This window comes from Hippocampus bargibanti, linkage group LG06, assembly GCF_051943395.1.
Source record: "Hippocampus bargibanti isolate YZ-2025 linkage group LG06, ASM5194339v1, whole genome shotgun sequence".
NCBI classification, from domain to species: Eukaryota; Metazoa; Chordata; class Actinopteri; order Syngnathiformes; family Syngnathidae; genus Hippocampus; species Hippocampus bargibanti.
In genome coordinates, this window is record NC_142739.1 from 5,630,180 (window position 1) to 5,641,833 (window position 11,654).

The window sequence follows — 11,654 nt, forward strand, 5'->3', positions numbered from 1 at the left end:
TGTTATTGATCCAGCAAATTTGTCATCAGCTAATTTGATTCCTCTGAGTATCTGTCACAAGAAAGATGTTGTGGAAACATGTCAGCCTCCTGTAAAGTCAGTCTGAGGGTTACATAATATAATTAGTGTTTGCATAATCATACATGTACAGCCATACTACTTTGCGAACGCTCGTCTGATCTCGGAAGCTAATCAGGGTCGGGCCTGGTTAGTACTTGGATGGGAGACCGCCTGGGAATACCAGGTGCTGTACATTGGCAGTGGGTAGGTCCTATAGACCTACACGGGTGTAAAGACGACCCCGTCATCCACGAGTCTCCGGAGCCTCTAAGGCGGTCTGGTGGCGAGATCCGCCACCTTTCCGGCAGCTACTATGGGAGTAAACCCGAAATCAATCCGGTAATGGCGCACCTAAGGCGGTCTGGTGGCGAACTCCACTACCTTTCCGGCAGCTCCTGCAACCATACTGACCCCAAATTGTATCAGCTCAGCTGTTCCTTTGGTCCAGTCAGCGTGGTGGAGAGGGGGAGCAAGCTGCATAGGCGACAACCTGCTCTCCATAACACACCGCCCAGGCACACTGTCCACCGGGACAGTCATCCATGGTCAGCCATGACCGATGGAGGCCGACGAATTATACATTTTTTTAATGTACGATGGTATGATAGATCATATTTGTTTGCATTGAATTGAAATTAACGTGACTTTTAAAATGAATTAACATTGTAAAAGTAAAGCTACACACCCTTTTAAATGTTGTTTTTTTTCCCAGTCTATCAAACATCGATACATATTTTTTTTTTGCATTGAAATTAAACAATTTGTTATTTACAGAGTAAACAGCTTTTATTTTTTAATTAGGAATATAAACTCTTACCCGATTTTAAAGGCACAAAGACACTGGACCATACACAGGACAGTGTTGGCATCGGCTCAATTCCTCCAACATCAGAATGTGTTTAGGTATTTTTGTTTTCCACAATTCTGCACTATTGGCCATGTGTGTATAACATTTACATATGATCGGACAATCTACAGGTTTTAATATGCCGTGCTTTTTCTGATGATAAAATGTTAAGACTTAAACTATTTTTCAGGTCTCCTGAAGAGAGATGACTTTGCCGGACCCCTTTCAATAACACGGCCAAAAGGTGCTCTCGGCCGACCCCAGCTATACAGAAAATGAAAACACTTGATAAAATATATATAAATACATAATGCAATGAACCTATTTACAACATCAAGCAATGTTTGTGTGGGAACACACACAAACACCAATTACAACATGCCAAGTTTGCCCATACCCTCCCCATGTTGTGTGTGACAAGGCCATCCCAAATGTACATGTTGGCCTGAAACATTAATGCCTAGCTGCAAGGAACATAAAGGACAACCGACACCATTTTTTTTGTTTCCTGACATCAGAAAAACGTTTTATAGCATCTAAAATACCCAAAACACGCAGGCTGATATTTTTAGTCAAATGCAAAACACCAATAAAAATGACTTAGTGTCCCAAAACTACTTCAAAATGACCTCAGAATGTTTCAGTTTCAGAAGGTCCCGCCCCCTTGTTCGTGACGTCACGCCAGGATGTCTTGCCTTGCTAGAGAATCAAAACAATGGCTTCCGATTCGGAGAAGATACTTTCTTGTTACTCATCCAGTTATGAATATGATTCAAATAGTTCTGAAGAGGAAAGCATAAATGTTTGCAATCGATTAAAGAAGACCTTCTGTCTCATTTTGAGGCATCTGGACTCCAATGTAGCTCCCGGAAAATGCACAAGATGGCGCCTAAGCTCTGTTGGAAATGGGCTGATTTGTCTGCTGGGAATTTGTGTCAGCCAGTATCAAATAGTAATCTTGGTGCAACACACAACGATTCACCATCGTGTTATTTATGTTTTCCTTCTAATTTCACAATCAACACAAAGTTTTCAGACCAAACAATGTACCCAAAATGCATTGTGTGTCGCTTTCTCGGTCAGGGGCGTTCCACATGTGACGTCACGTCTGGCATCGTCATCAACTCGAAAACAAGACTTCCTGAATATTCAGCGCAAGTCTTAAAACCTAAAATATAGCTATATGCCGTGGAATCTTTGTAAAATACGCTCAGTAGAAGTAATTTGAAGTAATTTTACAAATTATGGACACAACTTGTCCGGAGGCGTCGGTTGTCCCTATAGGTCACACTTCCAACACAGATATTTGTGTGTGTGTGTCTCAAATACAGTAAAGTCTCGTTATATCGATATTCAAGGGAGTCCGAAAAAATATCGATATAACCGGGACTATCAATATATCCGACCCTGTTTGCATGTAATTTTCTCCGTGCGTGCATAGAAATAGTATCGATATAACCGGGACTATCGATATATCCGATATCGATATAACGAGACTTTACTGTAATAATAATGCAACATATTGAACGCAGTCAAATATGTTAGCAAGTATTTGATTGCTTTTTATGTCCACTTTACATGTGAGATAGCGAGGGAGGAAGGGTATAAAAACAGCATACATACCAGTATGTGTGCGAATGTGTGCAAGGAAAGCCATGGAATTGCTGCTCTTGCACACCTTCCCGCAGTACTTGCACTTGTTGCCTTGGTGCTCCTCTCGCTCACGATTGATCTGTTCAGTGTCCTCAATCACATACTTGTTTACTTGTCTCAGCAGCTCATCATGTTTCTCCTTGATGTGAATGAAAAGCTCTTGCTCCGTTTCAAAACGATCTGTGCACTTTGCGCACTTGAAGCAGGCGGCGCCGTCAAGACGTTCATCTATGCTGTTCTGCTCATTTCGGATGTGGGAAGCGCTGGCCAGGTGTTGATGCAGGTTGCTCTCAGTGTAGAATGACTTGCCGCACACCATACAATGGAAATGTTTGTCCTTGGTTGGGTGCTTCATTGAGATGTGCACATTCAAGCCGCTTAGGCCGTCAGCCATAAAGCCACAGTCGTCACAGCGAATTCGGGCGTTTTTCACTTTAGGTCCAACACTCACTTCCTTATGTTCGAGCTTCTTGACATAATGGGGCAACTGCCCAGAGGGCATTGGTGCTTCTACCGTCAAGGCTTTAACAGCAGCTGCACCTTCGAGAGCAACGCCCTCGAGCGATGGCCGCCCCTGTTCAGCTAGGGCCTTTACGGACATAATGCAGGAATCAAAAGGTCGGGCAGTGGACATTTGTGGGACTGAATCGCAGATTTTGTCTGTGCTGTTACGTTCTCTGCATGTGTCCTCTTGTTCTCGAATTTCTGGCTGTGGATATTGTTCCACTTCAAGTCCAATTTCTGCTTGGGGCACATGCTCAGACTGTGCTGTTTGCCCGACTGCACAATCATCACCAGGGGAAGACACGGTACTCTCTGGCTGCTTTTCCTTTGCTTTGCCAGTGAACAAGGCAAAAGGTGGTGAAAAAGGGACAGATGATGCCAGTGTGGGCTGTTTTTTTTCTTTTTGGCTTTCTTCGGAATTTAGATTTGGATCGTTGGGGAGCTTCAAAGGTTCTGACTCTGGAGGAACCTTTGCACCACTAAGATCAATGACATCAATGGATTCTGAAGAGGTCTGAAAAGATGTTTGGCCACCATTTTCCGGTAGTGACATGAATGTCTTGCTTTTCTGTTTGTGCCTCTCTGTGCTGGCATGACGAGACATTTCCTCGCTTGTTACAGCGTAGTATCCGCAAGCCAAACAGACGTATTCAAAGTCTTTGCTGTGCTTTCGTTTCACATGAAGATTTAGGGAGGGAACTGAGTGAGCTCTAAAATTGCAGTGACTGCAAGCAAAAGAGTCAGAGTGACCTTCTACTGGGGGCATGTACGACGGTGTTTGCTCTTCTTCAGTGTGTTTTTTGGAGCCTTGTGATTTCTGTTCCATGCCCCTGAGCTCTGTATATTCATTTTCTTCCTGAGGTTGTGTATCTGTGGGTTCCTGTAGTGCAGGCCCTGCAGTATCTTTCATGTTGCTTCTATTTTCACACTGCTGCACACGTTTCCTGTGTTTTTTGGTGATACAATGACGATCGATGTCTCCTTTGGTCACACAACTATAGCTGCACAGAACACACTTGTAAACATACTCTTTGCTGTGTTTGCGTCGGACATGGACACTGAGGTTCGTAGCATTAGACACTGCCAAGCCACAGTAATCACATTTGGTTGAAACCTGTTGTTTTGGTCTGCCTCTTTTTGGTTTGGGAGGTTCCAGTTCCAAATCTTCCTCATCTGCAGCTTTAGTAGCCTCCATTTCTTCCTGGCTTCCCAGAGCCACATCACTTATGCCGTCTTCATCCACATCTCCTTTACATACCCTTTCAACATAATCACTAGAAGAAGGAGAAGCACTATGTTGTGTGCTCTGATGTTGCATATGAATATCTGAGTTTAGGTGTTTTTCCATCCATTGAGATGTAGCAGAAAAGAAGTTACATAATTTACAGCGGTACCAATCCAAGTCGGAGTGCTTGATGCGAACATGGCTTTCCAAGAAGCAAAGTGTGGAAACCCTTAAATCACAATTTTCACACTTTATCTTAAATCTGTTCCCTGTAATTTTTGGCTCTACTTGTGAAGAGGTGACCTTGAAAGCACTTTCAGTGACCTCAACATTCTCTTCTTCCTCCATGTACTTTTCTGCATCAGCTGAAAGAAAAGAACAAAGCTCCTTCAGGCAATTGAATTGGCGGTGCAGACTTGTTGGTGGTAACCATATATATACCAGAAATGACAAAATTCAAAACAAAAACTTGCACACATGAACCTCAGTTTACATTCTCAAACCAAAAGATTCACTCTCCAAAGTTATGGTTGGAGCTATAACGTGTTTGCTAAATTGCCAATTTATCAAATTAAAAACTGTGAAATCCTATGACCGAGTTGAGTTCAAAACAACACAATGTATAAATTCTCGGTACACAATGACCTACTGTGACACAGTATTCGGTTGGCATTTGAAATTAGAGATAGTTGCTATTACCAAAATGGTAAAAAAAAATAAGTACATAAATTCTAAAAGATTTAGCAAATGTGTGTTTCCGTAAGAGGTGTTAATTTCAAGGTACGTATGTATAAAGATGTAATGAATTGTATTATCGTAACATGAACTTCACGGCATGATAATGATCATGATATTATGTGGAAGTACACAATGTTAAAAAAAAGCTCACTGTATATCCATTCACCCTGAATTTGTTGCCAGCCAATCGCAGGGCACACAGAGACAAACAACCAATCACTCCCACACTCATTCCTAGGGACAACTAGGGGTGTTCAATCAGCCTGCCATGCATGTTTTTGGACCCAGAGGAAAGCTACGCAGGCCCAGGGAGAACATGCAAACTCCACAACGGGAGGCCGGACCGGGTCTTGAACTCACGACCCCTGCACTCTGAAGCCGGCATGCTAACCACTGAACTATTCAGCGCCCATATATTAATTTTTACTTTTGTTTGAAAGTACAAAATGAGTAACCTATGATTGCATTATTATGACTCATGTCAAAATATAGAGGATGAGATAAGTTGTTTACTTCTACTTACTCCCTTTTGAACATGTAAATAGTGCTAAAAGACTTTGCTTTTTCTGTAAATGTTTAAGATACTTGCTTATACGTTCAAGAAACAAACACCATTTAAATAATGTGTAACTTCAGGTAGTTCAGAAATCAAATTGTATAAAAAGGTCACTTGTAAACCAAAATTCTACTTGCGTTGATCAGGAAGAGATGAAGTTGGACTTTTCTGAAAATACAAATGCGAGCACAGAAAGTAGCGGGGTCCTTATGTATATATTTTAACTGACTCAACGGGTTTGGCAACCTTTCTAATGTCGTCCGGAAAAAAAAATCTAAATTTAAGTCATTTTCTTTAAGCCACGACCACTTGAACATATTCCTAATACTTGCGCCTATTGCACGTATGTCATCCGGCCTGTTTCAACATTGCGCTGGGGCCGCACCTGGCAGATTGCGCATGAATTACCGGTAGTTTGCATAAAAGGCTATTCAAATACTCAACATTGAATGAATCATCTGACTTTTGTGTGCACACGAGCACCCTCAGTGGCTTCCATTATCGCTGAAATTTTGAAATCTCAGACATATGTCGAGGTCATGATAATGCGAGGGTAGGGGTGTGACAGTGACTAGTGTTCATGCCTATACTCATGAAAACAACGAACTCAAAGGCAAGTTTGTTCAACAGTGTCAACTAGTATTCGGATTGGTTTTAGACATTTTTCCCTCCATTTTCAGGAGGAATTAACATGAAAATATGAAAATCCGGAATTCCGGGTAAATTCAGAGGACTTTCATCACTGAGGAAGGTATATTTGATCAATGACCGAGTGCTTATAGGAAAAACTAACCTGTGCGTGGGCTGTCTTTGCTGTGGTATCGTTGGACATGAACATCAAGGGGAGATCTGTCCCGAAACTCAAGTCCACAGTAGTTGCATGAATAGATAATCTTGGGTTTCGGGGTTCGTTTGCTCATTCTTCTCTCTTGAATGGATATGGCCTGCTTTGACTGACTTTCTGACATTGCGACTTGACCGCAACCATCATCGGAAGAAACAGATCTTGGACCATCTGGCACTGGATTTGACACAGCCAAACTTTCCGTCTCCATGGCCACCTTTTTCTGAACTTCCCCCCGACTATAACCAGAAATGGTTTGGTTGTCCTCTGCAAGTTTTGCAGCGTCATCTGTGCTCTTTTTATGTTTTCGTGCATAGTGAATCTTCAGTGATCTTGGACATTTGGCTAAGAAGTCACAAACAGAGCAACGAGTACTCACATCTTCGGTTACAGTGTCTGCCTGCAGCCCTTGAGTGGGTTTCGGATCATTTTTTTCAGGCTGCAAAGTCCGACTCGGTGAGTTGGCTTTCACGTTCTCCATTTGGACACTATCTTGGTGACTCCTTTTTGGCATTTTGTTTCAAGGATCCTCTGGTTCAAGATTTGTTTGTGATCAATGTCTTAACTTGATCCATTTACATTCAAGTGTGAAAACTTGAGTTGATGATGGATGAATCACCTACACAAATTGGGACAGGGCATTATTTCATCTCGGAAGCTTTTATTACCCTAATATGAAAGTAAGAAGCACACAATTTGAATCTCGGTTTACCATACATGTAAAGTGTCTTTGAGAGTTTTGAAAGGCGCTTAGAAATTAAATGTATTATTTATTATATTAGTTTCAGAAATCAGAAATCGGGAGATTTTCGTACTCACAACTCTGTGGTGTGTGTTAAAATAATGTGAGTGTTACAGAAGTGTAAAAGTAAATAATAGAAAAGTAAATAAAACACGAAAATACTTTTTGTTTATTGATACATGCAATTGGTATAAATGTGTTTTGTTTGTTACATTATCATTTGTTTCATCTTACAATTGAACTGTCTGCCTTGTGTCAATAGTTGATTTATAAAGTGAGTATTGTGGTCAAAATCGGGAGTCTTCCGACCAAATCGTGAGGCTTGCAAGAAAAGTGACGCGTGAAACGTTTAAGTAGCAAACACAACAACGTCGCCATCTAGTGTCTCCAGAAACACGTTGTTCGAAGAACATTGCAAGAAGGTTCAAGAGGGTTACTTTGCAGAGAAAACATTTCTTTTTGTACTTCAAACACACAATTTTCTTTTTTATTCATTTAAAGAATGCAGACAGATAGACGCTTGAAATTGGCTCACAGCTAATATATATAAACCATTAATTGTAGTGATCATAAACCCCACTTTGCATAGATGGATTATAAATTGGCGGTTTGCCCATTCTTTCTGTAACATATTGTTCATGCAACGTAAAGCAAATAAAGTGCATTTTGTCTTAAGATTGCAACAATGTACCCCCAGACCATCGAAATCCTGTTTCTGCCGTTTCGTCAAGCATGCAGAAGGCGCTGTCACACGGCTACAGTACTAAGTAGAAAACGTTGGAAAAGTGCATACAAATGTAGTAAAATGCAGCCACTAAAGTACAGGCATTGTAGTGGTTGTTATGTTAGTATCCGTAGGAAATGTGTTGGTTGAAGTTTTAAAACGAGGTCCGGTGAGTTGTGCTAACCGGTTTGTCGGGATTATGAGCTAAAAAGTGCCGCTGAGTTGATTGAACTACGTCCGCTGTTTAAAAGAAACATAAGACATGATACAACATCACAATCAATAACGTTTGAAAACGCTTTGTGGTGTAATGCTCTTTTTAATACCCTTCATTATCAATCTGAAGCAAAAGTCGGGGAAACGTTGTGAGATGGTAGCGTGTAACCGAATTTAGGAAGAATAACCAATGAAATTGCGCCATTCGCCATATAGGCCAATCACAGCGAAGTGAAGGGCGGGTCTTAATGCTTATGAAAAGCCGAAAACGACGGCGAAACAGAGGCCCAAAAAGTAGGCCAACGTCGGTGAAAAGAAACAGTCAAATAACAAAATTCAATAGCGTTTAGCAAGAAATCGCGGTAGGCCCAAACAACTCGTAATGTAGGACGGGACCAACATTACGCCGAAACACATAAGTATATCAGACTTACTTTGACTCTCCCATTCGCCACTGTCCGCGCTTTTTGTGGAGGGTCACAAATGGCGTACCGTAGCATGTGCAGACGTCACGTTACGCCGGAACTCCTGCCCCCTTTTTCCGGACATCAACTGTGAAGCCAATGCTATTTTCATTTTATAGGAGAAACAAACGTTCGTGTTTAAGCTGTCATTTCCTCGTTAAGTCATAGAGCTATGACCCAGTTGTATGGCAAATGTAGTCATTAAAATGTATTAAATCACTAACTGAGTTAATCATATGGCTGCCTTTTAGTGCTAGCATAATTTTGACGGGGGTGGGGCGAGTGGAGAAACAAACGTTCGTGTTTTAACTGTCACTTCCTCCTTATGTCATCGAACTATTACCCAGTTTGAGTCATTAATATGTATTAATTTTGACGGGAGGGGGGAAACCGTCGGTTAGGTTATGTTTGCCTTTATATTGTATGTCTTCTTTCTTCTTTTCCTTTTGGCTTTTCATTTTCGGGGTCACCACAGTGAATCACTGTCCTAACCCTGTTTTGCGCATCATCTTCTCTCACACCAACTGCTTCAGTGTCCTACTTGACAACATCCATAAACCTCCTCTTCGACCTTCCTTTCGGTCTCCTCTCTGGCAGTTCAAGGCTCAACATCCTCCTAACCTAAAATATTCACTCTCCTCTGGACATGTCCAAACCAAAATCTCTCCAAAAAGATAAGTTGTGCCTCTGATATACTCATTCTTGATCCTATCCAATCTGGTCACTTGCAAATAAAACCTCATCTTCATCCTTTCTACCTACAGCTCTGCTGCCGAGCTTTTCTTCAGTGGAACTGTCTCCTGTCCAGAGTTGGGCCCTAATGGAGTCCCACCTCCACCTTGAATTCCTCTGTCACACCAACAACGCATCTCACAACTGTCTTACAGTTGCATTTGCTGTATAGGCGAAAAAAATGCCTGTGTGTGTGTGTGCGTGTAGGTGCCTGTGTCCGTGCGTGTGCGCGAATGTGCACGCGCGCATGTGTGCGCGCGCGCGCGCGCGTGCGTGTGTGTCTGTGTAAGGTGGGTGTAAAAGTATTGAAGAGTGCCTGCCACATGATGTCGCCCTCTTACCGTCTTCTCTAAATCATTTAGAGATTTAAAATGTCTCAGCATTTACAGTATGCGCTTTTGGTTCCAGTTGCGACTCGGTAGTGCTGCCAGTGTCTGTACCGATACGCCCATCATGTTGCAGTCTGTGCTTGATTTTTTTTATTTATTTTTTTGCAACATTAGTATGCCCGACATCATCTTCAAATCTATAGTATTAGTTTTAATATCTAATATTTATTGTTCAATTAATAATAATAGTCTTGTTGATCAATTTGGGAGAATGAAATTGGAAATATTAGTTGCCATATTTGCTGTGAAATGAGCTCTTGTTCATGCGAGACGAAACGAGAAGAAAGTTGGTCTGTGTTTTTTGTTCTCCTTAGAAAGGTAATTACTGCGAGTTTCAGCCATAATCAGAATTCCGTGCAAACTTTCTCTAGACCACGACACGCCCACTAATACAACACAGACCTCATCAGGGCGCAGAGGCATTCTGCGTCATGTCCAGGGTACATGTGCTGTAACTGGCGGGTATCTTGTCATTGGTTGCCACGACAACAAAAATATAATGTATTTAGACTTGTTGTTCTGTAAAAGTGTTTAATGTTTCTATGCGAAACTTTTTTTGTGTGTTTTCTAAAATTCGTATTCGATACTTTATTTATAATGTTTTGTCATTGTCACTTCCGCTTCCGTATCAGGTGTTTTAGGTAAAAGCGAATACGGCGAGACAGACGGAACGAGACTAATGCGTGAGGGAGACACAAGCAGAGCAACTGCTAGATGGAGAACGAAAGTCTCGAGAGAGACACAAGCAGAGCAACGAAAGTCTCGAGAGACTCAAGCAGAGCAACTGCTAGATAGTGAACGACAGTCTCGAGAGAGAGACACAAGCAGAGCAACTGCTAGAGAACGACAGTCTTAAGTCTACGTCAACGTTTGTCTACTTTCGGTTAATAAGGTGCACACGGTACGTTATTAATTTCCTTATTGACTGAATATTTTGTTAAACTTATTGTCGAACTTATTGTAATGTTGTTGTTTTAATGTTCTTTATAGTTTTCACGGTGTTCAAGTGTTTCACAATAAACATCCTTGACCGTAGATACATGTGCATTTCCTTTTATGAAATTTTGACTGGATGGTATGATAGTCCAAGACTTCACAGCCCTGTCATTTGTTTACTAGTGTGAGAAAACAATGATTTTGAGTGATTTTGACTGGAGAAATAATGTTCTTGGCCCCAGACAGACACTTCAAGTTTGCATTAAGACCAATTGTCTTCAAAGAATCAGTTACGATAAAAAATGTTTTGTGACACTGGTTTGAGGAATGCATTCAAGTGAAATTGGCGAAAAGAAAAATCCCAATGGCCATCTTTAGCCACCACACCATGTATCGCTCAGACCCTGGTCACCGGGACTTGTACAACACCGCCAGCTTCCAATATGAGCAAAAGGATAGCAAATCCCTCCATCCCTCTCGCACCCCTCACATCACTGCTATCCTTATCCACAGTCTCGTCACCTCCCATATCGATTATTGTAACTCACTCGGGATCAATCAAAAATGTCTCCATAAACTCCAACTAGTCCAAAATTCCTCAGCCCGGATCATCACTAAAACCTCCTCCTTTCACCACATCACTCCTGTCCTCCAGCAGCTACACAGTCTCTCTCTTAATCATTCGTATTGATTTCAAGATACAGTAAAGTCTCGTTATATCGATATCGGATATATCGATAGTCCCGGTTATATCGACACTATTTCTATGCACGCACTGAGAAAATTACATGCAAACAGGGTCGGATATATCGATAGTCCCGGTTATATCGATATTTTTTCGGACTCCCTTGAATATCGATATAACGAGACTTTACTGTACTTCTGTTTACATTTAAAGCCATCCAAACCCCCCCCCCCCCCCCCATCTGTCTGACCTACTTCAAATCTCCGTTCCCTCTCTGGCCCTCAGATCCTCATCCTCCCTCCACTTCTGTATGCCCTTTGCCCGTCTCACCACGATGGG

At 41.7% G+C, this 11,654-nt stretch overlaps 1 protein-coding gene and 1 pseudogene across 2 annotated transcripts in view; one reads left to right on the forward strand and one right to left on the reverse strand.

Moving 5' to 3' along the window:
- Nucleotides 1-10,908, reverse strand: part of LOC148896236 (zinc finger protein 407-like) — a 233,593-nt gene extending 222,685 nt beyond the window's left edge. Inside the window, exons 1-3 of one of the 2 annotated variants that reach the window (XM_088999222.1) lie at nucleotides 8,544-10,908; nucleotides 6,377-7,046; nucleotides 2,531-4,654 (exon numbers count right to left, since the gene is read on the reverse strand). In XM_088999222.1, the coding sequence (XP_088855348.1) occupies nucleotides 2,531-4,654; nucleotides 6,377-6,941 (2,689 nt within the window). In that variant the 5' untranslated portion in view covers nucleotides 6,942-7,046; nucleotides 8,544-10,908. Of the gene's footprint in view, nucleotides 1-2,530; nucleotides 4,655-6,376; nucleotides 7,047-8,543 lie in introns of those variants that run through there. The other variant, XM_088999223.1, reaches the window with a different exon arrangement.
- On the forward strand, nucleotides 144-256 carry LOC148896237 (5S ribosomal RNA; annotated as a pseudogene).
- Nucleotides 10,909-11,654: the final 746 nt, after the last annotated feature.